Source organism: Mauremys reevesii, linkage group 7 (assembly GCF_016161935.1).
Source record: "Mauremys reevesii isolate NIE-2019 linkage group 7, ASM1616193v1, whole genome shotgun sequence".
In the NCBI taxonomy this organism is placed as follows: domain Eukaryota; kingdom Metazoa; phylum Chordata; order Testudines; family Geoemydidae; genus Mauremys; species Mauremys reevesii.
In genome coordinates, this window is record NC_052629.1 from 69,372,407 (window position 1) to 69,400,052 (window position 27,646).

The 27,646-nt window shown below is 43.6% G+C and overlaps 1 protein-coding gene across 1 annotated transcript in view; it reads right to left on the reverse strand.

The window, feature by feature from the left end:
* The window catches only part of TM9SF3 (transmembrane 9 superfamily member 3), a 91,979-nt gene that overhangs the window by 25,425 nt on the left and 38,908 nt on the right, over positions 1 to 27,646 (reverse strand). Inside the window, exons 4-9 of the mRNA XM_039480864.1 lie at positions 23,564 to 23,724; positions 21,343 to 21,420; positions 18,850 to 18,981; positions 17,688 to 17,854; positions 9,207 to 9,301; positions 5,133 to 5,263 (exon numbers count right to left, since the gene is read on the reverse strand). Coding sequence (XP_039336798.1) covers positions 5,133 to 5,263; positions 9,207 to 9,301; positions 17,688 to 17,854; positions 18,850 to 18,981; positions 21,343 to 21,420; positions 23,564 to 23,724 — 764 coding nt within the window. The remainder of the gene's footprint in view (positions 1 to 5,132; positions 5,264 to 9,206; positions 9,302 to 17,687; positions 17,855 to 18,849; positions 18,982 to 21,342; positions 21,421 to 23,563; positions 23,725 to 27,646) is intronic.

Here is a 27,646-nt window from a genome sequence, read left to right on the forward strand (position 1 = left end):
AGCTGCACCCCAATTCCCTGCCCTGAGCACCTTCCTGCACACCGCATTGCTTCCCACACCCCGTGCTCCAGCCCTACATTCATGACCCTGCATACAATTTCCCCACTCAAATGTGGCCCTCGGGCCAAAAAGTTTGCCCACCTCTGAGTTAGACACTGGGCAGTCAGTTTCCAAACATGTTTAGTGGCTAGCAGGAATCAGACCTTTATCCTTCTCCTTACATACCATAGGTTTAATAGAAGTGCTCCAGAAGGATTCTTTAAACCCTTTTCTAAAAGCTTTGAGAAGACAGAATAAAATTGGTCAGCTTCATTATTACATTTTGATGGGAAAGGCAATGGAAAAACATTTTCCAGGAAGAGAGCCTGGAACTTTATCCTCTCCTTATAGAAGGCTTTCCCTACTGTTGATTAAGGAGCATGTGTACATCCATGAGAGTCAAGAACAGAATCCCAGGCCTACAGCCAGAGAAGTTAGTTTAGGATTATAGGGGAAGATCTTATTAACTTTCTACTTCCTGTGAGATTCCAGATAGGGCTGATGCGCAAGGTAGCAGAGGAAGCTTTGAGAGATTCAAAGTGGACCAGTGTTACAGTGAGCTCTAGGCAAGGACCCTTCAGTGGCTATGAAGGTTCAGCCAATCTCAAACCAGGAGAACTAGGTGAGGGGCTCCCTAAAATCCAGATGCAATAGCAGGGTACTAATGTAGACAGCTAGTAACTAGGCTTTACCTCTTGTTTCTGGCACTATGCTACCTGGGAGATACAGGGGTTGGGGCAGATCACCAAAAAAGGAGGGAGAGATTGAGCCTTTTGTTGCAAGATTTGGATGCGAGAGTTTTACAATTTCTTACTGAACCTGTTTCACTCAGTGTTCTTCCATGACCATCCAATTTATGTTTTCTCCACATTTGCAGGGCCGGCTCCAGGAACCAGCCAAGCAAGCTCATGCTTGGGGTGGCAGATTCTACGGGGCGGCATTCCGCCCAATCCTAGGGCGACACAGCAGGTTTTGGGTTTTTTTTGGTTCTCCGATCCAGACTCCCTGTAGGGCGCGGAGGAGGGGAGTGCCCTGCAGCAAACTTGGCAGGGCAGCCCGCGTCCTTCCCTCCCAGCCAACCGGAGCAGCGCAGAGCCCTCCCGGCAGGTGGCGTGGCGGTCGGGGCTGTGGGGTGAGCGCCCCGCTGAAGACCTGGCTGTCCTCCTCCTCTCTCCCCCCCCCCCCGCTCCCTCCCCCCTATTAGACTGGGCAGACACTCTGCAGCACAGGGTGTCCCCCTGCACCCTGGCTCTGGCCGCCCTGTAGGGTTTGTTTGTTTTTCCCCCCTGCTTTGCCGCTCTGACCCCCACCCCCTCATTTTTTATTTATTTATTTATTTATTTTAACTTGGGGCAGCAAAAAAGCCAGAGCCAGCCCTACACATTTGCAAAACATAACAAGGAAGAGTAGACCTAGCAAGCAATTTGAGGTAGGGGGACTATTTAAGACCACCATGGAGTAGGAGTGTCACCTCTACTGTAGTTTGGGGAAAGGGACATTCATCTCATGAAGGAAGAGCAAGCTTGCCATTAGCGACTTTTGGAGACTTGCCCACTTTGGGGAGGCGAGAGAAACCACGTCTGCACAAGGAGAGAGGGACTCACAAAAGCACAGGTATTTACTGTGAGGAAGCTAAGCTCTTTTCTCTTTCCCTCTACAAATCAACTTCATTAGCTGATTAAAATTCATTAGATCATTGATTGTTCTGGTGACGTTTCTAATCCATAACTTGCTCCTACTAAAAGTCTGCAAAGTGAAGGGAGATTTATCACCACACAGTAATTATGACTCAAACATAAATTCATAATCCCTAGAGACTGTTAAAATCACTCTGTGCATAAGGAACCCTACACACCCATTACGTGACCCTTGAAGATGCCATTCTCAATTGCTTTTGCGCAAACATTTCCCTGATCTTAAAATGAAAATGAGTGGAACAGCACTAGACTACAATTTCAATGCAGGTGGAATTCCCTTCCATCAGCATTCCTAAACTCCAAATCAGAATACGAATGAGAAATGTGATATTGTGAATGCTTGCTCAGCAGTAAAACACGGCCTCTTTGCACATGTCAAAGATCAATGCTGTAAACCTTTCTGACAGTGTTGGATATGACTTGTCTCAGCACAGAAAAACCAATACAATATTCCATTTTAGCATAAACTGATTAACACTGACGTGCAAAAATTAAAATTCTAAACCTTGCTCCTTAAAAAGACATTCAGATTGAAAGTGATTCAATGGATGAATGAATCAAGCACCTTTAGCTTTATATTACATTGATTATTTTAAGTCCTATGGCTAGCACAGTACTTCACATTAAAGGTGATATTAAGGTTCTTATTCTAAATTTTTGGATTATCCCTATTGCCAATATTTTAGATAGGCCACTTGATGTATTCCCTCTCAATGGAAAATTCATGAAGACCTGTTGACTGGGAAATAGAACAACTTCTTTTAAATCACACTCTCCATTCTTCATCTTCACACTGATTTTTGAAAACGCAGTTTAAAGTACATCCTTGCAGCCCAAGTACATCCTTCCCGCTGCTCCGACTTGCCAGGAACAGTGAACCATGGCCACTACCTGCAGACGGTCAATGTGAACAAACTGTCTCGCAGCCCACCAGTGGATTACCTTGATGGCCCATGGGCTGCAGGTTGCCCACCACTGGTCTAAATCTAAACTGCTGCTGCATCACATGTTAAAACATTAGGAGACATTTTTCATACTGCACATTCCCCAAAAATTTTCTTTTACAAATGTATAATTATGCCTTGGCAGTTGGAACATGAACTCTATCCACAACCAAATCCTTTTTCTTACATTATCACAAAGGGTTATTTCAGAGCTGGTTGTAAGTACAAAAACTTTTTCCTTAAAAAAAAAAAAGAGAGTGTTCTACAGGAACACTACAGGAATTCTAATCTTATTGTATAGATTCTTTTACTTAACCATTATTGCTTAGAACTGGCTTTCAACTGGATTGGATGTGTGTTGTACCTTGGCTTATAAGTAGCCTGCATCAGTCTTTAGGAATAAACAGATCACCATCTCCCACTTTTATTCCAAGGATTCAGCTATAACTGGGACTTGTTTACAAGGTAATAAATGCCACACATTTGGAGGGATGGCGTTTCTGTTAACTTAGCAGCTGTGACTCTGTTACGGTAATTAAAACAAGCGCCATACCAAAAGCAATGTTCTGTTTGACATCATTTTGAAGGGCGAGTAAATTCATAATTAAGCCTGGTTTATGACATTCAATTGGCTTCCTCACATGTGAAGCAGTTATACCAAATCACTTCACTTTTCCTGTGAAGTGAAACACTAATCATGGTTGAGAGAGAAAGAGAGAGAGTGTATAGAAACAATGAAGTGAGTGAATGGGCAAGGATTTGGAAAATATGCAACAGAAGCTGCAGGGAGATAAAAAAGGAACAAGACCATAGATGTCAGAGACATGGGAGGCAATGGCTGAGGGCCCTGAATCCAGGTAAATTCAACTTTGGACATTAAGGGGGTGTAGGGAAGAAAAGCATACAAGTCGCACGGCATCTTTAAAATAGGGATAATATTATAGCCTATCTCCCAGTAGTGTTTTTAGATTTAATCAGTATTTGAGAAACACTAAGATTCTTGGACAAAAAGTCCTAAGTTGTAAGTATTATCAAAGTGAAGTTCAACACTGTTTTAGTTGACTCGACAGTAGAATGGTTTTGAGAGGAGTGCTATGAATGGGGAACTGGTTCAGTCCTATCCATCCATCCACCCTACTACCATCAGCCATGACTTATATCCTATCCATCACAATCACTTGACCTGCTGCTTTCACAATGCTCATTCTAAAGCTAAGACAAAAGAATTGCCATCCTCCCGCAAGGACACCAACAGGCGCACTCCAAAAAGCATGGAGTGGCATTCACGTCCCCATTCTCTGGATGTCCTTGTTTTTCCAGGCCCAGAAAGTAAGAATCCCATGTTTCTTCCCAATAAAAGTGAATGGGACTGTAAACGGGTCGACTCACCCCTGCGGCGCCTCCTGCTGGTTGCTCTGTGAATTTAGCTCAGTCCAGCCCTGGAGCACCCTCTGCAGGCCGGTGATCCACCTGTTCGTAGGCCCCCGTGTCCCTCCCTGGACCCAGTGCCCTTCTACATGGGGTGCTGCCCCCTAGCAGCAACCCCTTTCTCTCTGGGTCTCCCTTTCTCTCTCAGGGAACCCCCACCCTCTATCCCTACCTTGCCTCAGTATTTGGCTACTGCCAGTCATTGTCTAGCCCCACACTCTGGGGCAGACTGCAGTATCAGCCTACTCATCACAGGCAAAGTTGGGTTTGGACCTGCTGCCTTGGCCTACCCCTAGGTTGCCCTCTGCAACCCCCAGTACCTATTGGCCCTGCTAGGCCACAACCTGGGGCTTTCTAGGCTGGAGCTCCCCGGCTCCTCAGCCTTCCCCAGCCCTGCTGCACTCAGGTATCTAGTCTCAAGCTCCTAAGCAGCCAGGCCCGTCTCTCTCTATAGCCAGAGAGAGACTGTCTGGCTTCTGGCTTCCCTGCCTTCCTATAAGGCCCTGTTGCTCTGTTTGGGGCGTGGCCCCCACCTGCAGCCACTTCCCCAATCAGCCCAGCCTTGAGAGCCACTGCTCTCAAGCCCTGTCAGGCCACTTTTTAAACCCCTTCCAGCAGGAGCAGGGTCCACCCTGCTACAGGGACTTGAGTATGTATCTGGCTCCATCCAATTAAAAATGTGATCCTACTGGTATTTGTTAAAATTTTCAACTACAAACAGAAAATTCCTTTTAACAATTAGCAACTACAGTGAACTGGTTTCTTTAGTCTGAATTGCAACTATTATATTATATTTCAAGTTAAGTGTTATTGCAAGAACAGCAGTTTTCTAAACTACTGTAACACAAACATGGATTTTTTATATTATTTATCAAATTTGAGACACTGATCTTTGGAATCTCAGTACCTGAACTTAATTTTTCCACTTTGAGGTGATGGGACACAAAGAATACAAGCTCTCCCAGTTTAGAAGCTCAATTTTCCTGGGTCTGCTATCCTGTTTCAAGTTCTATTAACTACTCACCATTGTTCCAAAGGGAATAGCCCGTGAAGCATGGTAATATATGGCAATGAAGTTAATGAAGAAGGCAGTGCCACACACCATCGCTGGAATAAGGAAAGCCCCAATGAACATTTGCTTTATCCATCGCCTTCCTGTAGGAAGAAAACATTAAACATATTTGTAATTGAAAACATGCCGCACTTTGATTAAAGTTCACATTTTGCCACAAGTCTGCCGGAATGTAAGTAGTTAGCCTTTTTTTCCAAAATGAATTAAATGAGTACTAGCTAACATACACAGGAGCAAAGGTAAACTTTTAAACTGTACTTCACTTTTAATTAAGCCTTTTGATTTCACAAACAATAACCATTCTTTATGGAAATATGGACGTGAGAGGGTAACAACAGTCTACAATGGGAAATGCTAATAAGAATGTGTAAAATAAAACTTATATGTTAAAAAAACAATGTTTAGAAACACTACTGATGGGTGTTTACACATGCAATTGTTTCCTTGCATCAATGGGCACCAATTCTGTTGTAAAACGTCTAAGTGACTGGTTAAATGCAACAGGAATGGCAGTGCAGGTTTATGGCTATAACAGCAATAAAACGGAGCAACTTTTAAACAAAGACTTGGGGCACATAAAACACCACACTACAATAATGTAGTTAAGAAACGTGCTTAGCTTCACTATTTAATCACATTGCTCAGCATTATTCCTTTCCCTCCATTGCCCTGTCCTCCTCCTGTCTGTATATCTAAAGACTAAGTTTTCCAAAAGACAGGAATATTGGGTAATATTTTCAAAAGCGCTTCAATGATTTAAAAGCCCCATCTTCAGAAGTGCTCACGTGACAAGGGCTTAGTAGGGATCTTGAAAATGTTACCTATTGTCTTCATATCTCAGTAGAGCACCTAACACTACTGGTGTTAAATGATACCATGTTTAATAAACTCAGTAACAAAATTTAATTCACTATAATAGGCATCTCCAACAGAAGAGTAAGACAAGTCAACAGGTAAAGGTCTTCCACAATCCAGACAGATGTTAAGAGATTTGCTGCTATGCCTGGGTATTCAAGGAACCTTGCAGACCTTTGTTTTGTGGTCTTGTGCAAGACCTCTCTGTGACTGCCTTACTCCAGTCTTGGCTGAATGTCCTGCATCTGCTATTAATCTGTGAATTTGTGCTAACTTAATTTAAACACTCAGTGTCTGGATGCATCTGTGCAGCTTGCTGAATAGAATGCCGCAAAGAAACCAACATATGGTTTCGAGAATTGCATATGGACTACAAACTTCCATTGTGCAGGAGCATCAAAAGCATTTTAGGGCTTGCCTACAGTTTTTGTAACCAATTTAGCCAGATCTGTAGAAAGCAGATATAAAATTAATGCAACCTTCTAGTATAGGCCTTTAGAGTAATATAGCTTGGTGTTGGAGATACAGGCGTAACACCCCAATGCTGGTAAAACTGATCTGGTTTTCTACAGAGGTCATTAAATTTGTAGAAAAACTGCATGTAGACAAGGCCGTAGACATTTATGACCTTTTCAAGCTCTCGGATAGCAGAGAGACTGATGCTGTAGAAAACAAAGCATTGATCAGCATCTCGTGCTAAAATTATACAAGCTTCTGTTTTTAAAATTCACCAAAATCAAATTTCTTAATGTTTAGTAGAATAAAAATAAATATTAACTATTCTCTTATTTCAGCACAGGAAATGGGGGAGGCTGGAGGAATGGCAGAGGCACGGCAGGTCAGAACTCAGAAGCATTGGTAGGGCTACAAGGAGAAGGCTGCTGGTAGCCTGCCCAACTTTACCTAACTAGTACTGTTGGGCTTCTGCTGTCTACCGATATTCACGTTTGCATTTGATGAAGTAGAAACTGATCACAAGCTGAATAAATGGAATGAGTGTTTTGCTAAGATTCCAGGAAGATTATTCTTCATACCATAAAGAATGGCACAATGCAATAAATAACACTGTGCACTTCTATAGCCCCTTCCATTCACTCTTTGTAAACACTGAGCCTCAAGATCCCTATGGAGAAGATAAAGTGATAACAAGGATCACTTCAACCACTAAAGGCAGGATGACCAGATAGCAACTGTGAAAAAAATGGGACTGTCCTTTTAAAAACTGGACATCTGGTCACCCTAACTAAAGGCCAACTCAGGGATAGAACACACAAACTGTTTAACAGCACACGGGAACAGGAGGCTAGCCTATCCATTTGGTACCATAGGGGGTATTCAACAGGCAGAATGTACACCTCTACCCTGATATAATGCGACCCGATATAACATGAATTTGGATATAATGCGGTAAAGCAGCGGCTCTGGGGGGCAGGGCTGCGCGCTTCGGCAGATCAAAGCAAGTTCGATATTATACGGTTTCACCCAGTGGTGAGCTGCAGCCGGTTCGTATGAACCGGCTGTTAACTTTAGAAGCCCTTTTAGAACCGGTTGTCCCGCCTGGGACAACTGGTTCTAAAAGGGCATTTAAATTTAACAAGCGCTCCCTGCTGCAGCCCCAGCTCACCTCAGCTCTGCCTCCACCTCCTCCCATGAATGCTCCGCCCTGCTTCTCCTCCCCCCCTGCTTCCCGCGAATCAGCTGTTCGCGCAGGAAGCCTGGGAGGGCTGAGAAGCAAGCAGGCTTCCCGCTCAGGCCCAGGAAGATGACGCTGAGGTAAGGGTAGGGGTAGGGGTAGGGGGAACGAGGAGGGCCGTGCGCCCCAGCCGGTCTCCGACCGCGGCCCTGCCCGGCCTCGGCTGCCCGGCCACGGCCACGGCCCTGCTCGGCCCCGCGTCCCCGACCACCCAGCTCCAGCCGTGTCCCTGGCCGCCCGGCTCTTGCTGTGGTGCGAGGCGGCCCGGCTCCGGTAGTGCGGGTCCGGGCACAGCGGCGGCCGCGACCCCACCTACCCAGATGCCCGACTCCGGACACGGCCTGGCTCCGACCCCTTGTCTCCAGCCGCCTGGCTCCTGCTGTGGTGCCATGCGGCCAGGCTCCAGCAGCACAGGTCGGGCGCGGCGGCGGCCCGGCTGCCCGGCTCCAGCTCCGGCTGCGGCCCTCCCCGGCTCCGGGCGCCCGGCTCCCGCCACATCCTCCGTCCCCACGCTCCGGCCACGTGACTCCTGCCCTGGCCCCACGTCCCCGGGCTCCCGGCTCCGGCCACGGCCCTCCGGCTCCGGCCCGGTGTCCCTGGGCTCCAGCCGCGCGACTCCTGTCCCGGCCCCACGTCCCCGGGCTCCCGGCTCCGGCCACGGCCGGACTGTAGCACTGCCAGCCACGTCTAGGCAGCACGGTAAGGGGCAGGGAGGGGGTGTTGGAGAGAGGGCAGAGGAGTTTGGGGGGGTGGATAGGGGTTGGGGGGGTCAGAGGGCAGGGAACAGGGGGATTGAATAGGGGCAAGGGTCCCAGTGGGGCAATCAGAAAGGATCAGGGGTTGGATGGGGCGGTGGGAGGCAGTCAGGGGCAAAAGTTCCAGGGGCAGTCAGGGGACAGAGAGAAGGGGTGGTTGGATGGGGTAGGGGTCCCGGGGGGCCATCAGGAATATGGGGCGGTGGGGGGAAGTCAGGGTACAGGGAAGGGGAGTGGGCATCAAGGAACGCAGGGGTTGGATGGGGCAGGAGTCCCGGGAGTGGGCAATGACCCTGTGAGGAGGGAACCAGTTGTTACGATTTTGGCAGCTCATTACTGGTTTCACCTATAAAGCAGTAAGATTTTTTTGTGTCCCAAGGACAGCGTTATATCGAGGTAGAGGTGTAATTACTCAAGTTGGAATTTGACCAGGCTACCACAGTTAACATCCTTATATTCCTTATTTATTTAAATAGATACTACCAAGCTTTTAGCAAGCTTTAATATAGGATATGCAACCAAGAATGAACAGGAAATAAAGCATCATTTAGATTCAAAATCTCTTGTATTGATTAAAAACTAGGGATTTCATGTGACTTCATTAACTACCTAAACATCACCTGTAAAAACCATGTATGTTTGTGCTGTTTATACCAGGAAACAGAATAAACTTTCTATATAAAATAGTATGATAAAAAACGCTGACATTTAAAAACAAGTTACCTCCTTGTCTAGCATAAAGGCTTCCTCCAAAATATCCATTCACTGGGGATGTTGCAGCATAAACAAATATAGCTGTACTAAGCATTGATCCTCGCCTAAAATAAAAAGATTTTTTTGTAATGCCAATAGAAATGCAAAAACTCAATTTATATTACAGCAAAATATTCACAGTAAAACAGGCATAGTTATCAGAAAAAATATAATTGCTATTTTTAGCTAGTGCAAAAGTAAAAGTTGATCAATGAAATGGGTCTAAAGTTTACTATTTACAGTGAAAATAACTGTTTCCATTCAAAGCTGCTAACCCGCCTCATTTGACGAGGCTAAAACAACTAAAATTAGCACAGTGGTTTTCTCCCCCCCCCCCCGATATGCTTAATTTCATTAGAAATAAAGGCAGAAATTATCACCTTTGACCAAAGTATTTTGATTTTTTATAAGCCCTATGTTATAAGAACTGAACTACACCTCTACCCCACTATAACGCGGTCGTGGAGAGCCAAAAATCCCTACCGCATTATAGCTGAATCCCCGTTATATTGGGGTAGCAGCGGCAGGGCTCCAGCAGTGATTTAAAGGGCCTGGGGCTCCCCGCAGCAGCCGGAGCCCCAGACCCTTTAAATAGCCGGTGAGTCCCGCTGCCGCAGCCCCGGGATAGCGGTAGCAGGGCTCTGGCAGTAATTTAAAGAGCTCCGGGCTCCAGCTGCTGTGGGGAGCCCGGGCCCTTTAAAATCGCCGGTGAGCCTTGCTGCTGCAGCTTTGGGGTAGCGTCAGCAGGGCTCCAGTGGGATTTAAAGGGCCCGGGGCTCCCCGCAGCAGCCGAAGCCCCGAACCCTTTAAAGCGCCGCCAGAGCCCCACTGCTACCATACTATATTCTAACCCATGTTATATCGGGTTGCGTTATAGCAGGGTAGAGGTGTATATAACATGTGTACCCATTGTAATAATACAGCATATTGCTCAAAACATTTCTAGTGTCAATGCTTAGTGGGAAGACTTGAATTAATGTATGATATATCTGCAGATAAAGGGGAAGGAGAGTTACTTATATTGTACAGGAACTGGATTTGCTCAAGATGTATCCCTATGGGTACTCCATGTCCTGATGTGTCCACATTTTTGATCAGAGATTTTCAACAGCAGTGTCTGAGGGTCCAGGGTTGTACTCTTGTTAGCCTCGTGCTCTAGTATACGGCTATAGGGGAGGGTGGACCCACCGCCACTTCAGTTCCTTCTCAGCCACGGAAATCCAGTGGACTCCGAGGCAGAGGGGAAAGAGGTCAGGTAGTGGAGCACCCATAGCGGAGGACATCTTGAAGAACTCCAGTTACTGTGCAAGATAAGTAACCTCTCCTTCTCCAAGGAGTGTTCCAAATCAGGAGATAACCGAGCAGCAGCCCCAACTACAGAAGAGGGTGCCGAGGCTGCAGATTTGGTATGGACCATACAACAATGTTCATGAAAGTCGCATCAGCTCTGGAAGCAAGTACCAGACCATTGTGCATAGTGCTGGGAAAAAGCATGCACAAAAGACCAGGAGGCTGCCCTGCAGATGTCTGAGACAAGTATGTTTTTCAGTAGGGCTACAGTGGTAGATTGAGCCCTGGTGAAATAGTTAATCACCCTTGCAGAGGGGAGAACCCCTGAGGCTTCATTACAGGTTAAGATGCATTCTACAACCCACTGGGACAATCTTGGGTTGGAAATTGGATGTCCTTTGTTTCATTCTGCAATTGAGATGAAAAGCTATGGGGAGCCCCAAAGAGCCTAGTACTATTGAGGTAAATGGCAAGAGCTCTTTTTATGTCCAGAGAATGGAGGCTCATTTCTTCTCTTAAAGTGTGAGGCTTGGGATAAATCACCAGTAGGTGAATCTCTTGATTAATGTGGAAGTCTGAAGAAACTTTAGGTAGGAAGCAAGGGTGTAGATGTAGCATCACCTGATCATGATAGAACACCACATACGATGGGTCAGCAGTGAGGACCCGAAGCTCCCCTACCCCCCCCCCCCGGGCCAAGGTGATGGCTGTAAGAATGTGGAATTGAGGGACAAATGAAGGAGGGAACAGTTCCCCACAGGTTCAAATGGGGGTTCTCTCAGCACACTGGGGACTAAATTGAGGTCCCACAGTGGAGCTGCCTCCTTGACAGGATGGAAGAGGTTGAACAGGCCTTTGATATAGCTCGTAGTGATCGGGTGGGTGAAGACTGAAAACTCCCTTGATGGGGGCTGAAAAGCTGTGGTGGCAGCTAGGTGAACCTTAATGGAGCTCAGCAATAAGACTCTGGTTTTTAAGGTCAGCAGATACCCAAGAATGTATGACAGACAGGACTTGAGAGGAGGTACAGATCAGAAGCTGCTTCCAGGCTAGATGCATTTCCACCTCTGTAGATAAGTTTTCCTTGTCATGGTTTTCTGCTATTATACAGTACTGTTTGTATCTCTGGAGAGCAAGCTTTTTCTATAGCAGAGAACTATCTGGCACCCACATCCTGAGCTGAACTATTGGGAGATTGGGGAGGGTTATGGATCTCAACTCTTGGGTGAAGACATTTCGCTGTCATGGGAAGATGGTGAGGCAGTTAAAGAGGCATGCCAACCACGCTTGGGAACAAGCCCCGTCTCAACTACAACTGTGCTATGAGGACAGCTAATATTTTCTCCTTTTTCAATTTGTTTAGCACCTTGAACATTAAAAGAATCAGGAGATAAGTGTTTAGCAATATGTAAGGCCAAGGAATCATCCATAGAATTGCAGCTTTCCCCCTAAGCAGAATTGTTGTCAGATCTGGATTACCCCAAGTAAAGACATCTCTCTCTGAACGCCTCATTGTTAAGCATCCCCTCACAGTTGATCTGGAAATGCCAGCAGGTGGAGGAGGCATGACAGTTTCACCTGGTGAGCAGAAGGATTTATGCAAAGGTTATGTTTCTTCCTCCTCACTGGCTCCTGCTCCTTTGCAAGGTACTCCTGTGGAGCAAGACACAAGGGTGATGCTGTTGCTCCTGGCGTGCCCTTTTACGAGATGGGACCATGCAGAACTGGCTGTCATATGGGGCCCAGGGGATCCATAAGCACACTGTTGTGGGGCATAAGGGAAGGTGGTAGGAGTCCAAGGTTGCTGGGTCTATCTCCTCATGAGATACTCCTCCTTAGGGTGTACCTCAAGGGAGGGAGGGAGGTTGGAGGAAAGGTGGAAAACCCTTATATAAGCACCTGAGAACTGGACGAGGTATCACCCATGTCCACTGGAGGTGCAAGTGGTGTCAGTTCCAGTGGCCAAGCCAATATGAGGCAAGAAAGAGTCCTGTAACTGCATGAATACCAGAGTTCAATGCTTAACTGGCTGGTGAGATAGTGCCAGAAGATGTGTCGATACTCGCTGGAAATGTGTCTTGGTACTCAAAGAGTTTGGAACTGGTGACTGTGTGGGTAGCAGAGAACAAGTCACTGTTGAACATGGTAGGATCAGAGGGCAAGTAGGCTCCAGGAGGTGAATTGGTGCCAACAAAGCATCTCTATAACTCTCAGCAATGGTGATTCAGGTTCTTCCAGAATTCAAAAGTCCTCATGGAATAGGAGCCTGAACGGTACCAGGGACTTCGGATGGGGTCCTCAGGAGTTAGTGTGTCAGAATGTACTGGAGACAGTGCTGACGTGCTATCAGTGCCTCCTTCTTGGCTAGATGCAGAAAATGGTACTGAAAACAAGTTTTGGCTTGGCTCTGTGTCCATGTGTTTTGACGGCACGGACTCTGGCGCTGATGCCAGTGCTGCTGTGGATTGTCTATCTGACTGCTTCTTGGTATACAGTGTAGTCTTCTTAGCTGGTGCCATGGTCTGGATACCAGAGGGGATAAGAGCCTCAGTGGCACCCATACCAGGACGTGAGATCTCCTGAGACCCAGACCAATAGGGTGACTGTCCCCTTCCTTATCTAGTTCTGGAGAATTGGGTCTTTTCTTCTTTAAGGGTCTGAGTGGTTGTAGAGGACCCCCAGGACCTTTGATAACTGCCACAGCAGGGACTGTTACCAGGGTTCTGAGCAACTGGATCCAAAGTAGGTGACTAGCAGATCTTACATCTGGATGGGAGGTGAGTCTCTCACAGGCAGCAGAAGCAGCTTGAATATCTCTTCCTGTGGGGAAAAGACCTATGGCAGGTCTGGCAGGGTTTGAATCCCGAGCATAACTCACGCTCAAGGCCACACATCAAGGCCCAAGGACAAAAAGCCCAGATCGGGCACATAAAGAAGAAAAGAGGAAAAGGTATCCCCACTTGGCAGAAACTGGGCTAAATAACAAAAAACAAAAAAAATGTAAAGATACCTAAAGAAAAAAAGAAATAGAGATAGCAAGCTGCTTGGCTAGCTAATGGACACCGCAACACTCCATCTCGAGCCGCTGGTGGTTGAGAAGGGACTGGAGTGGCAGTGGGTCCACCCCCACTCTATATATCCTTGTATTGGAGCACAAGGATATCTAGGGTGCAAGCACAGAGCTGCTGATAATGCTAACAAAAATCTCCGACAAAGAGTATGAATTCAAACTGGAACAGGTACAAAGAAGGGCTAATAGGATGATCCGAGGAATGGAAAACCTATCTTATGAAAGGAGACTCAAAGAGCTTGGCTTGTTTAGCCTAACCAAAAGAAGGCTGAGGGGAGATATGATTGCTCTTTATAAATATACCAGAGGAATAAATATTAGGGAGGGAGAGGAATTATTTAAGCTTAGTACCAATGTGGACACAAGAACAAATGGATATAAACTGGACACTAGGAAGTTTAGACTTGAAATTAGACGAAGGTTTCTAACCATTAGAGAAGTGAAGTTCTGGAACAGCCTTCCAAGGGGAGTAGTAGGGGCAAGAGACATATCTGGCTTTAAGACTAAGCTTGATAAGTTTATGGAGGGGATGGTATGATGGGATAGCCTAATTTTGGCAATTAATTTGGCAACTGATCTATGATTATCAGCAGGTAAGTATGCCCAGTGGTCTGTGATGGGATGTTAGATGGGGTGGGATCTGAGTTACTACAGAGAATTCTTTCCTGAGTGCTGGCTGGTGAGTCTTGCCCACATGCTCAGGGTGTAACGATCGCCATATTTGGGGTCGGGAAGGAATTTTCCTCCAGGGCAGATTGGCAGAGGCCCTGGAGGTTTTTCGCCTTCCTCTGCAGCATGGGGCACGGGTCACTTGCTGGAGGATTCTCTGCAGCTTGAGGTCTTCAAACCACAATTTGAGGACTTCAATAACTCAGACATAGGTTAGGGGTTTGTTACAGGAGTGGATGGGTGAGATTCTGTGGCCTGCTTTGTGCAGGAGGTCAGACTAGATGATCATAATGGTCCCTTCTGACCTTAAAGTCTATGAGTGCACAGGCTGAGCGCATCCTGATGTGGAGCACCTATTGGAACACCACCTGAAGAACTACTGTTAGTAAAACATTAAAACTAGAAGAAGAGTCACCTAGTGTACATTTGCTCATTGGTTCTCACAAGTCCTAAACATGTGATTTTACTGTCATCTATTAGAATCCAATAATTTATAAATGGAAAAAAAATTGACGTTTTCAACTTAGAGAACACTATGGAAAAACATTCAAAAATTGCAAATGCTGTATTAAAACCCCATTAGGCACACAACAGGGCTCTTAGAGTATAAAGACAAAAGGGACCATTGTGATCATCTAGTTTGACCTGCTATTTATTCCTGTTTGAACTAGAGCACATCTTTCAGAAAAACATCCAAACTTGATTTAAAATTTGCCAGGGATGGAAAATCCACCATGACCCTTGGAAAATCATTCTAATGGTTGATTACCCTCACTGTTAAAAAATTGCATCCTATATCCAATCTGAATTTGTCTAGCTTTAACTTCCAGCCATTGGCTCTTGTTATACCTTTGTCTGCTAGATTGAAGAGGCCTCTGTCATATTTCTGCTGACCATGTAGGCACCTACAGACTGATCAAGTCACACCTTCACCTTCTCTTCGTTAAACTAAATGGACAGTGCTCCTTGAGTCTATCACTGTAAGGCATGTTTTCCAGTCCTTTAACAATGCTTGTGGCTCTTCTCTGAATCCTCTCCAATTTACCAACATTCTTCTTGAATTGAAGCAATCAGAATTGGACATGCAGTATTACAGTAGCAGTCACATCTGTACCATATACAGAGGTAATATAACCTCCCCACTCCAACTCAAGATTACTTGGTTTACGCATCCAACGATCATCATATTAGTCCTTTTGGCCACAGAATTGCGCTGGGAGCTCAACTTCAGAGTGAAGGTGTCAAATTGAAGCAGAAGAGTTCAGTAGCTTTTCAAGTCATCCTCTCATCAATATAACAAATACAGAACCATACTTGTTTTGGTCCATCCTTTGATCATTTAAGGGCAAAGAAGGCTCTGACACTAAGCCACAAAAGGTAGCCTCAGAACAATTTCCTTGACCGGGTTGTAACAAAAGCAGACTCAAGCACTGCTCATTAATAGAACAGTGTTTCCTTCAATAAAAGCTGACCACGCTGAGGCGGTAACCAACAGCAAAATTTCAGCCAGACCACTGTATTGTCAGAGTCATTCTGTTAGAAACTCTCACTACTGTTTGGTGGCGGTCTGAAATTAAGCAAATATACCTGCTGCATAGAAAAAAGTCAGAATGTTAACCTACATGAGAGCCTATATGCGTCTTAAAAATAAGTTCCATATTTCTGTTTTAAAATTGGTTAACAGATGCCAATTGTGATAGCCTGCTTTTAAACTGGTTCAAGTAAAGATGACTATGTAAAACTACAGGCCCAAATTCTGCTTCAAGTGATGTTACTGTAGTCCAGAATTACTCCAATGCATTCAATGAATTCTAATTTGAAATACCATGCAGATATTTTTATCCACTATTTTGACTTATATGCCAGAAGAGCCCTAATACTAAAGCTTTCCTGCCACACAATCCAATATTAACAGCTGATGTGACCAAATGCCAACCACTTGTTCTCAGGTGAAAAATGGTGAGTGCCCGGAGAAGGTTTACGGGGTATTTTATGGCACTGCAGAGTACATAAAATGATCACTCCATTTAAAGTAGTATGGTATATCACACTTTTCAGCTCACACCATTTTCCTACTACAGGTCCATTTTTGGATCACGGCTTAGTAAATGCTCAATTGTGCTCTGAGAACCAGACTGCGACCTCATTGTGCACAGAGCATCTGCACGGAAGAGGACGGGTAAGCATATGCAAGTATATGAGTTCAGTTTTTTTCCCCTCTCACATGTTTTACATGCATCTGATATCACTATTAGTGTGAGTTTCTAATAGCACCACAATGTGCAAACATTCCAAACATGAAAGTAGGCATGGTCCTGTCCAAAAAATGCTGACATTCTAAAACACTTAGAATTGTATTTTAATTTCCTCTTCAGCTATCTACACCACGAGGACAATCACTGTAAAACCAAGAAAAGCACAGTAGGCAACAGGATTTTAAAAGTGTTACAGGGTAAGTGAAAACAAGGCAGCTAAATCTGGAAGCCGGGTTCCCTCTAGTGGCAAATACAGATAGTTACAGATGACCTGCAACTGAGGATAAAGCTGAACTGAGAGGGAGAAAGTTTAGTCACTGTTTAAAAAACCTGCTAATAGTTGGTAAAATTGTTTATGTTGTTGCAGCACCCAAAAGATACTAACTGCTTTCCAAAACAGAGAAAGCTAGTCCAGTCCCAGCAGACAATCTAAAAGGGCAAACAGATGAAGGGTTGGGGAAAAGGCAGCCGTCCCCGCAAGCAACATGGTCAAGGTGATAGCTACGCAACAGTGAGTTTAAGTTGGTTCACATTTTTATGTTTTAGATGAGTATTTAACACCAATGACCATTCCTAAATATTTGTACAGGCTCCAATCAGGACTGTACTGTTCTATGTATTGCACACACAAATTGACGAGAGTCTCTACCCCAAGAAACTTAGAATTGGGAACTTTGGTTCTGTGGAGACTTATGCACGTGCTTTACTTTATGTAATGTGCATAGTCCCACTGAAGTCAAAGGCACTGCTCACAGAATGTGAAGTTAAGCACATGTGTAAAACTCTACAGGAGTAATACTTCCTTAAAGATTCGGCATCTCACTTCAGTTAAATGTGACACCTCAAAAAATATCCTGAGACTTTTTACTTCCCACAAAGTCCACTAGCAAAACCAGGGAAGACCAGACTTAATTTTTGATACTTCTAAGATATAACAAGAAATGAGAAAAACTTAAAAGCTTTTAGGCCTTCTTTGTTAAGTCATATAGTAGCAACAAAATCAATTTCTATAAAAAAAACATTTGCTAGTCATCTCTGAACATTAGAAAAATACTGTTTTATGTTTAATTGAAACTGTACATAGAATTCATAACCAGCTTCATTTTTACAAAAAGTCTCAAGAACTTTCAGACGTGAAAGAGTGAGCTACGTCATTAACATACTTACTCTGTGTATAAATCCTCTATCATTGCAACAATGATAACTATGAAAGAAACTGCAAAGATTTGGCAACCAGAGCCAATAAGCGATGAAAATATTAAAGGATGACTGGATGGTCTAAAAACATCGCCATGGACCTGTTTCCACCCATATTCATCACCCAGATCTCTGTCCTGTGTATAGAAATATAGTTTGGTTATAAATACCATTGCCAAGTAATAACAAGTGAGAAAAACAAGATGCTAGGTATGAATTAAAGTCTGCCCTAACGGAATCCTTAAAGCTAGATAAATTAACTCTACAGGACAAATACTCCATGAAGAACAAACATAAAATGCACAATGAAAGTCACTAGTAGAAAGCTAAATCCATTCAGAATGGTTTTACTTCCCCAACCCACAAATGTCAGTCTTTAGGGGTTTACACAGGCTTCTGAAGCACAGGGGGCCAATAGGGAGGATTTTTTGTTTGTTTTAATTATTATTTTTTTTTTTTTAAGCTAGCATGTGTGAAATTGGCACTTGTGGAATATGGCTGCTTGAAAGCTCTGGGACCGAAGCCCAACTTATCCACACAAGAGGATATATATCAAGAGTCATGGTAATGCATTTGTTCCACAATACCCTACCAACGTGCCTCACACATGCGTTGGAGGGACCAGCTCTAGCAGGGCCAGAGGGGAGTTCAGTTTCCATACTCAGTCAGTTTTTGGAATGTGCCAGCTAGTGCCAGCCATGGTAATGTGAACAAATAGCGACTAGCACCTGAACTGGGTGGACCAAACATTTCATAAGCAGCAGAGTTTATGAACTCTCAGCTACTACAACCCTAAGCAGAATTCAAAGCTGCAACCTAGAAGTGAAAGGCTATTGTCTCATCACCAATCCTCTGTGCAGTCTGTCCCAACAGCTTTAGGTTTCCTAATTCAGTCCTCATCAGCCAGCAACCAATTCTTGTAACAGGAAATTATGTTGCTCTATTTGGAAAATCTGAAAGCCATTCTCTTCTGGAGAGAATTCCCTGACCACTTCCTAGACAAATTTTCTAGACAAATTTCAATTTATTTTCTATTTTGGTGAAGAAAACTATTCATAAGCGCCAATGAAATAAACACCAGAAAAAGGAGTACATCTTACTAAAATTTCTAAGAACTTAGTGCAAGTCTTACCATATCATCCATTTCTTCTTCTTTGCTATATCGTGCATAATCTTTTCGCAATGTTCTCATTAATATCATAGACACTAAACCCACCAGAAAGATGACCATCATGAAGGAATTGAAAATTGAAAACCAGTGAATCTACAAGAAAAAAAGACTCAATTTTAAGTACTGTAGGTACGTATTAGTGCCCAATAAGTCAGTACAAACTATTGTGCTAAGTAGCAATGAATTATCTAAAGCTTGCACAAATCCTATTAAATATAGCTTGCAAAATTTTGGTTTTCATCATCTTCCGCAACACATGATGAATGTGTCCATTAGTCAAACTAAGCTGCTACAGAACATTAATAGTTAAATCTCGACATTTTCCTTTTTACAACCAAAGGCATTCAGTCCAGAAGATTCCCATTCTGATCTGAAATCCCAATAGGCACTTTACTGGAACCTCGAGCCATCCTATTAAATAGCAGACAGGCCAGGTACCACTAGCAGTTTTAAGCTATACCACAGTTGCAGTTGCAATATTTTGTTTCCATTTGAGACAAAACAATCAATGCTGCAAAACCACATCATAAAGTAACATGCTATTTCCTTGAGACAAAATGGGTGAGATAATATATTTTATTGGACCAACTTCTCTTGGAGAGAGAGAGAGCAGCTTTCAAACTAACACAGCGCTCTTCGTCAGGTCATGCTATTTAACTGTCTGCTACCTCTTCACTCCAGAATGATTCTATTGTAAAAAACATTACCAGCATAGCTCATGCTGCAATGTCACGCATCAGACTAGGAATAGTAATCTGAATGGGACTGAATTTTGCAAGACCTAAGGAAAAAGTTGAGCTTGACCATGGGAATCATTCCTACATCTGTTACTACAGGAGATGAAATCATGGCAAAGTAGTTTGTAGGTCAGGTCAAAAGTGTGGCACAATGTACAATGAAAGTTATTAGCTCTTGGAGTAACTAACATTTAAAATATCCTTCCAATGCTGAATAATTCTAACCTACCTCAAAAATGCCATTCAAAAAAATCCCACACATAAACCAGATATGACATTTATCATAGTTGCTACCAACTTTGGAATTTAGTATTGCAGGGACTACTTTAAAATCATAAGAACATTCCCTGAGAAAATGTATAACTTGAAAAGAAGTGTCATATTTTGCACGTAAGGGACCCAACATACATCTATCTCCCTGTTCAAAATTGAAAAACACATTGACAATCAGCTAGTAACTAACATCTGTCTTACCAGAAGAAGAGCTATGTACAGAGTGCTTGTAAGTAGTTTTAACTAGAGATGTGCCCACCCCAAGTTCAGCTCAAGATATGAACTTCCCCAGAGACCAGGGACTTCAGTTTGAGCTCATCTCTTGTTCTAGCACTGCCTAATTCTCTACCCGAGAACAATAAATCAGGATTTAGCATGAAAAATGTACACTTCCCCCACACCTGTTCACTGTGCTGTTAGCACTTTCAGCAGTCTGTGAAACTGTTCCACTGTCCATTAACTGTTCTCATTATTAACATGGGAAAGAAGAGCCATTTTGCCTTATCAAAGTGACACTGGAGATTTTCAGTTATTAATATTTCCATATTGCTGCAATCATTTCACAAGTTCATACAAAGTGGAAAAGAGGCAGAGGACGATTGCTACAGCAGTCAGTAAGCTGCTGATCTTTAAAAACCCCATCCAAATTCTACTCCAACTCCACCCTGAAATCCCAAATGGATCAATGGCAGTGAAAGGCTTTAGGGGAATTCAGTACCATAATTTGAGCTGCTGCCTGTCTGCTTCAATGAAAAGTGCAGCTTACCTGTCTAAATCAAAGGGATTGTTGTTTTTTCCCCAATTCAAAACAAAAACACAACCAGTAAATACAGTGGGCAACTGATAGGTCCACAGCAATACTGATTCGGCACGATTTACCTTCTTTTGTTGTGAGCATAACATCAATGCTGCTTAGGACATATCAAGGCGGAACAATTGTTTACTGTACTCTGCTAGGAGAGGGGATGGGAGCGGGACACAAGTATAGCAGGGGAGCAGAATAAGAAGGCTACTGGGACAATTTCAGATAGACTGAAGCAGTCAGAAAGCCTCTATACAGCATTTTCTCATGAAGCAGCATAATGTGTGCTCCCTACTGCATCTCTGGCATCTTTTACACTTGAGTAACTGTTTGTAAGAATTCATACATGCTGCCTTCTTAACTTACCGGGTGCTGCAGAGAAAAGTTTTCCCATGAAGACTGCTATTCCACAAGTAGCCTCATGTTAAAAATAAAATCAACTGGATTGAGCCATTTTTACATTTTTAAGTATTTTATCTGCACCCTTCTCAAAAGGCACAAAGCCACCTCCAAAACATTTTACCTCTCCTTTATCACTACAACAGAAGCAATTGGAGCAGCGTGGAGAACTGTTCCACTGGCCTTTCTGAACCAGAGTACATTTCAAAGGAAGTTTTGTATGGCTGTTTTAGAACTACATACTCTGTGTTGAAAGAAAGATGGGTCAAGGTACTTGTCAAATCGATCTTCAAACTTCACATCTGATTTTTTCCATTTCACCTGGAGAGAGAGAGAGAAAAGATTTATACTTGAAAAGCCCACAATACTTGCTCAGCCATAAATCCACAGGGATATAGAAACTGTCCATTTCAGACTTTTTTCTTCAGTTTAAAAATGAATTTATGAGATAGCAAAAGGAGCTGGGCTGACAGCCTCTAAGGACTGAAATCTACAGAACAGGAAAGCATAAGCAACAGCAATGCATACTTCACCATGCTGCCCTGCAAAACTACTCCAACCCTCATCTGAGAAAGCACATCTAGGAACAAGGAAGATGATTAGTCTTAGGTACCCGTAGGGCAGGTCCACATTAAAGAGTTAGGTCGACCCAGCTGCGTTGCTCAGTGGTACGAAAAAATCTACACCCTTGAGCGACATCGTTAAACCAACCTAACCCCCAGAGTAGACAGCACTATATTGACAAAAGAATTCTTCCATTGGCCTAGCTACCGCATGCCTGTAGGGGCGGTGGATTAACTACAGTGACGGAAGTACCCCTCCTGTCACCATAGTAAGTGTCTACACTGAAGTGCTATAACGGTGCAGCTGCAGTGCTGCAGCTGTGCACCACTGTAATGGCATAAGTGTAGACATAGCCTTAGTCCTCAACAATGGTTCTTTTTTCAATTGTTATAAGCGCCTTACACTTTCCATTTCAAGTCCTGTTTTTGGTTACTTGTCACTTTGACAAAGTAACTGTTCAGGCTGCCGTTCTCATGCCTGGGAGTCTGCCTCAAACTAAATGTTTCTGGAAAGTTTTTGCTGAAACGGTTCAGTTTTTCTTGGAATAAGGTTATTAAGGAAAGACCCTTTGCCAAGTTAAAATTCTTAAAAAACAGTTTCATGCAGAAGCTCTAGTACCTCTGTGTTGGAGCAAGGACTTACGTTTGGCAAGAGTTGCCCCAGACTGAGGGACATGCCTTTCCCCAGCCCCTTGAAAATGCACTCAAATTTAGTCATATTACAAGCTTTTGAAAAAAAGCATTTTGGACATGCTCAGAGATTTGCCACAGGTTGGCAGCTAAATTCTCCAAAGAAAAAATCCATTATGTTAAGAAAATCTAATACATTAGGCAGATGTGTTAGTGTTAATAACAAAGTACTTTAAGTGTAAATGTGAGACTGTCAAAGTAAAGCAGTGTAGTGGAAGGTACACATAAGCAAGCAAGCAAACACGTGCGCGTGTATGTACTGTTAGCATACAGTTCGTTAAATAAACCAACACATTAAACTGCTTTTACTTTCAATACTCTTTTTCGCTACATCCAGGAGGCCCTGGGGTGCTTTCCCCTCTCCTCAATCATTGGTAGGTGCATACTGAGACCTTCATGCCAAGCTTCTTCCCAATGCCAGCAACAGCATTGGCAGCTGTGGGAACTCTCTCCTCCCAAGCAGGAGAGAGATGCCTCCTGGTGACAAAGCACTTCTGCACAGCAGAAGCTGATCAGACCATGGCCCGTTTGCCCAGGGAACCTTGCTCTGCACTAGAAACCGGACTGAGATACCATTATCATCTGTCACATAGGTCATTCAACTACTCATTATTGTAAACTGCCCTGGGACAAACTGAAACCTGTGAACTAGATACGAAAGTTACTTGTAGATTTGAAATTTAATTCCAAGTATGCTAGTGTCATTAGGCGTGAAACATGACATAGGAAAAGACCAATATATGCACACCAAATTTCAGTGAGTGGGACTGCAATCCTGTGCATCAGGTCACAACACACAGCCCCGTGGAACAGGAGCAGCTGCTGAGCGGTGAGTGTGGGATGGGTTCGCTCTCCAATACTCCTCCCTCCCCCAGGCCACCCCCTCCCTCCACACAGCTCCGGGGGAAATGAATGTTTGCCTGGTTTTACACCCCTAGTTTCATGATTTCTGTGGGTGCAACTGAACCATGAACCCACATTAAAGCCACCCTGTTCATGTGCTTCAGTTAGTTGTTTTAAATGCATTATATCAGCATTTAAGATGTAATTCTACAAACAGAAAGTTATGGAAAAGATGCATCTTCACTTATGTCAAGCTTTCCCTGTAAAAAACAGACATCAATTTTCAATTTTGGATATGTGAGTAACTATTCCTAACGTACTATACTCTGCAGAATTTCTTATCCCCTGTATATTCCTGCATTACTTACTGAATATGACATTTGGATTTTGGTATTTGGAACCAATTTGACCTTTCCTTCACTTGTCAGATTCACATCCACAATTCTATTTCCATTAAAACCAATTTCAAGTTTTTTGTAGGTCCAAAGATAATAGTCTTCCCCATTTTCATCTGCTTCACCAACAATACCTGTAGAAGAAACAAGTATTGTATAAGACACAACACGCAATTAAAAGCATTTTTCAAGAGTATTGTGTGACTCATTTCATGAACATTTGATATACACCTCTACCCCGATATAATGCGACCCGATATAACACGAATTCGGATATTAAGTGGTAAAGCAGTGCTTCGGGGGGCGGGGTGTTCACACTCAGGTGGATCAAAGCAAGTTTGATATAACACAGTTTCACCTATAATGCAGTAAGGGAGGGGGGGACGGATAGCTCAGTGGTTTAAGCATTGGCCTACTAAACCCAGGGTTGAGAGTTCAATCCTTGAGGGGCCACTTAGGGATCTGGGGCAAAAATTGGTCCTGCTAGTGAAGGCAGGGGGCTGGACTTGATGACCTTTCAAGGTCCCTTCCAGTTCTAGGAGATAGGTAATAATTGGAGATATACCAATTACCTTAAGATTTTTTGGCTCCCGAGGACAGCGTTATATCGGGGTAGAGGTGTACTATGGCACACTACAAAAATAACCTTGGTAGCTAAATTAACATAACAAAAGAAAAAATCAGGACATACATTTAAGTCTTCCTTGTTTTTGAGCTAGTGTGTTTGATAGTGTAGCACCTTCAAGCAACTGATTTGCTAGACCAGCAGACAGTAAATGTACAGGTGCAGATAACAAGGACCATATTAGTAGTGCAAGACACAGTTGTATCAATGTTCCTTCTATCTTTTCATCTGAGTGCCAGTATAAAGTTTATGAACAAAACTTTAATTCCAATCTCTCCCCCCCTTACTTTCTCCTCTCCCTTGTTCCATCTACACTTTCATTCACTCACTCTTTCCTCTTCTATGACCCACTTCACATTCATTCTATATCCCACATTCATTATTGCCACTTCTGCCTCATCACACTCCCCCACACCTTGCGTCCTCATTTTCACTCAAATTTTTCTGCTGTTTGTCAGAAACAAAAGGTCCTGACTGCTCTACTTTTGCCGATGGACACTGGCAAGATCTTTCATGGCCCCATTCATCTCCATTTCCTGAGTGACAAAGCAAAATACAAACACTTAACTATTTTGCTACACATGATCCTATCCTAATTCTAGAAGTGCTCCTCAACTCCAGGTAGAGAGGTGATCAGACACCACTAGGGCCACTGGGCTGATTGCATTATTGATTTTCATTATTTGTTACAAATTTCTTGATTTTCATGTAGCTGCTGCAACATTTCTGCTCTGTCACACAAGACTTCCACAGAATCCAGGGACTCTACCATAAAAGTTAGGTTCAGGTTGCCATTGAGTACATGGGCCTCAGCCATGGAACACATACCTTCCCTCCTAAGAATAACTTCAAGACACATACTTCAGGTTCTTCATAACACCTCAAACAAACAGGATGCCTTTGGCAGCTACAAACTGTGGTGAAGAGCCATGTACAAAAACATTTTTTCATAAAGAAAGCAAGATTCAGAATCGAGAACTTCTACCTCTTATAATAGTAGCATCCAAAGTGTGCAAACATATAGGAAGACGTCTAAAAAGAAGCAAGCAGGTGAAAGGCAATGGAAAGGGTTTCCCCAAAGGAACAGATGTGTGAAGAAACAGCACTTGAAGGTTATCTATGCCCTTTATTTTTCAAGATAGTATTTTTCTTCATGTCTCATTCAAGCTCCTCTGTTCAGTGTTGCCTCACGTACACCGTGTAGGAAGAACATTTGCTGATTTGTGGCTATGCTACTCAGCCTGACCTCTGCTCTGCTGGCGTTGCCCAAAGCCATGACACTCTGGATCTCTAAACAGCTAAAAGGATATTCAGATCAACCACCTCTTGAAGGAGTATGTTAACACACCACTTCATCCAGTCAAGGAGACTGCATGCCACAGAGCCAATTCAGTCTATCTACTATCTGCCATGGCTTTGTAGCCAGTCTGAAGAAAAGCACTCATCTAATTTTTCCTGGATTCAGTTTAAAGCAACAAAGATTAGGTAACCTTCTAGATGTTAGTAACTCAGATGGAGGCCTTCCAATAGTAATTTGAGGTCAATGCCTTTTCATTGTCTACATATAAGAGTTATTGTAAGCTATCTAGATGTCATCTAGCGAGCACTCTTCCATTTCCAGACCTTTCAAGCTTTCCTCCTAAGTGTAACTTCAAGTGTTGATGGTGTGTCACACTGATAAATCCAACAATGGCCGAATAGTCTCTCCCCTGGTGGACAACCAGAAGGACTAGAACATGCTGGCAGGCAAACTCCTACCACGCTCATAAGCAGAATTAGGATAGTCATAAAAAGAAGACCATTTTGATGGGAGCTCAGATTTCTTGACACTTGTTAAGAAAAGTGGTCTGCTTCACCAACTAAGCAAAGCATAAATTGCCTAGAATTCATAGCAGGAGGCCATGCCATGTGGATTCTACGCCTTCAAACTCCTCAGAACAGACTTGCTTTCTATTAGTAGCACATCGTAGGGCTCAGCTAACCCATTAAGGAGACACAGTAACAAGCTGAACCAAGAAAAAAAAACACCCACCAAGGCCTTGTCTACACTAGGAACATTTTATAGTGTTAAAAATACGGTGCTTAAAATGCAGGCAGGCAAGTCTACAGTAGGCCTCCCAAGGGTGGTCATCTTGCGGAAACCAGCTGAACTGATGTTAAAGCCGATGGGTAATAGCAGGAATGCAGATTCAGCACAAAGAATCCCTAAAAAATGCTAACAGGTTCCAGTTACTGAAAATCCAGTTTCTGTCATTCCCAGCACTCCAAGAGAAAATTCTCACCCTCCAAGATATTTACAGGACACTACTCACTAATATCTAGGTTCTCACACATTACCCTTTAAATTCCTCACTGGTACTACCAATGGCTCAGCTCCACTAATGGTAGCAACAATGGAAATGCTAGTGTACACAAGATGGTCATTGGTGTTTGTACTGTTAGGTTCTGAGAAGGATTCATCAACATGCTGGGCTCCTGCCATTGCTGCCAGTAGAGGAAGTGAACCATTGGTAGCAACTGTGGAAAATGTTTGGTGCTATGGAGAGCAGTGAGCCTGAAGCAGCTCTAAAGCAGTGCCTAAATCAAACCACGCTTACTGTTTCACAAACTATGATCAAGCCTGAGCTTAACAAGTTCCTGAATTTAGCCCTGTCTAGACTTGCGGATAGCCACTTTTCAGCACCAGTTCAACTACACTCACTGCTGACAACCTTGTAAGCAATGGGTGAATTTTCTGGTGCAGATTATAGCCTAACACTGAGGGAGTGATCTGCAGCTCTGATAGTTCCACTTTGCCTTCAGGAAGATTACTGGAACCAGAATCTTCTATCCTGCTGCCTTCGTGTGTGATGCAAACAAGTTATACCTGTTATAATAATGGTAATCTGTGCTATGTTGATCCATTAAATATAAAAAGGCAAGGCCTGGCTCCAACAAATGCAACCACCAAGATTAGCCTTTACCATTACATTGAAAGAGGCCCAGAGTGTTCATCTGGAAGCTACACTGCAGGCAGGGATAAACAGTCTGCATAAAGCATACCATTCATTTGAAGTTACAAATAAATATTAGAATCAAATTAAAACACGTTTTTCAGCATACAACATAACATTTAGTCAATATATACAAGATTCACTAATATTAGAAATATTTCTATCCCTATTGTTTCTAGATTGCTTGTGTTTCTAGCTCAAGTTTGAGCATCTAGTCCTCCATTCAACTTATCTAGGTACTCCAGTCTGAGTACTGTGTAAAACAGGGATGGGCAAACTTTTTGGCTCGAGGGCCATATCTGGGTATGGAAATTGTATGGTGGATCATGAATGCACACAAAATTGGTGGTTGGGGTAAGGGGGGGGGGGAGGTAAGGGCTCCAGCTGGGGTGTGGGCTCTGGGGTAGAGCCAGAAATGAGAAGTTCAGAGTGCAGGAG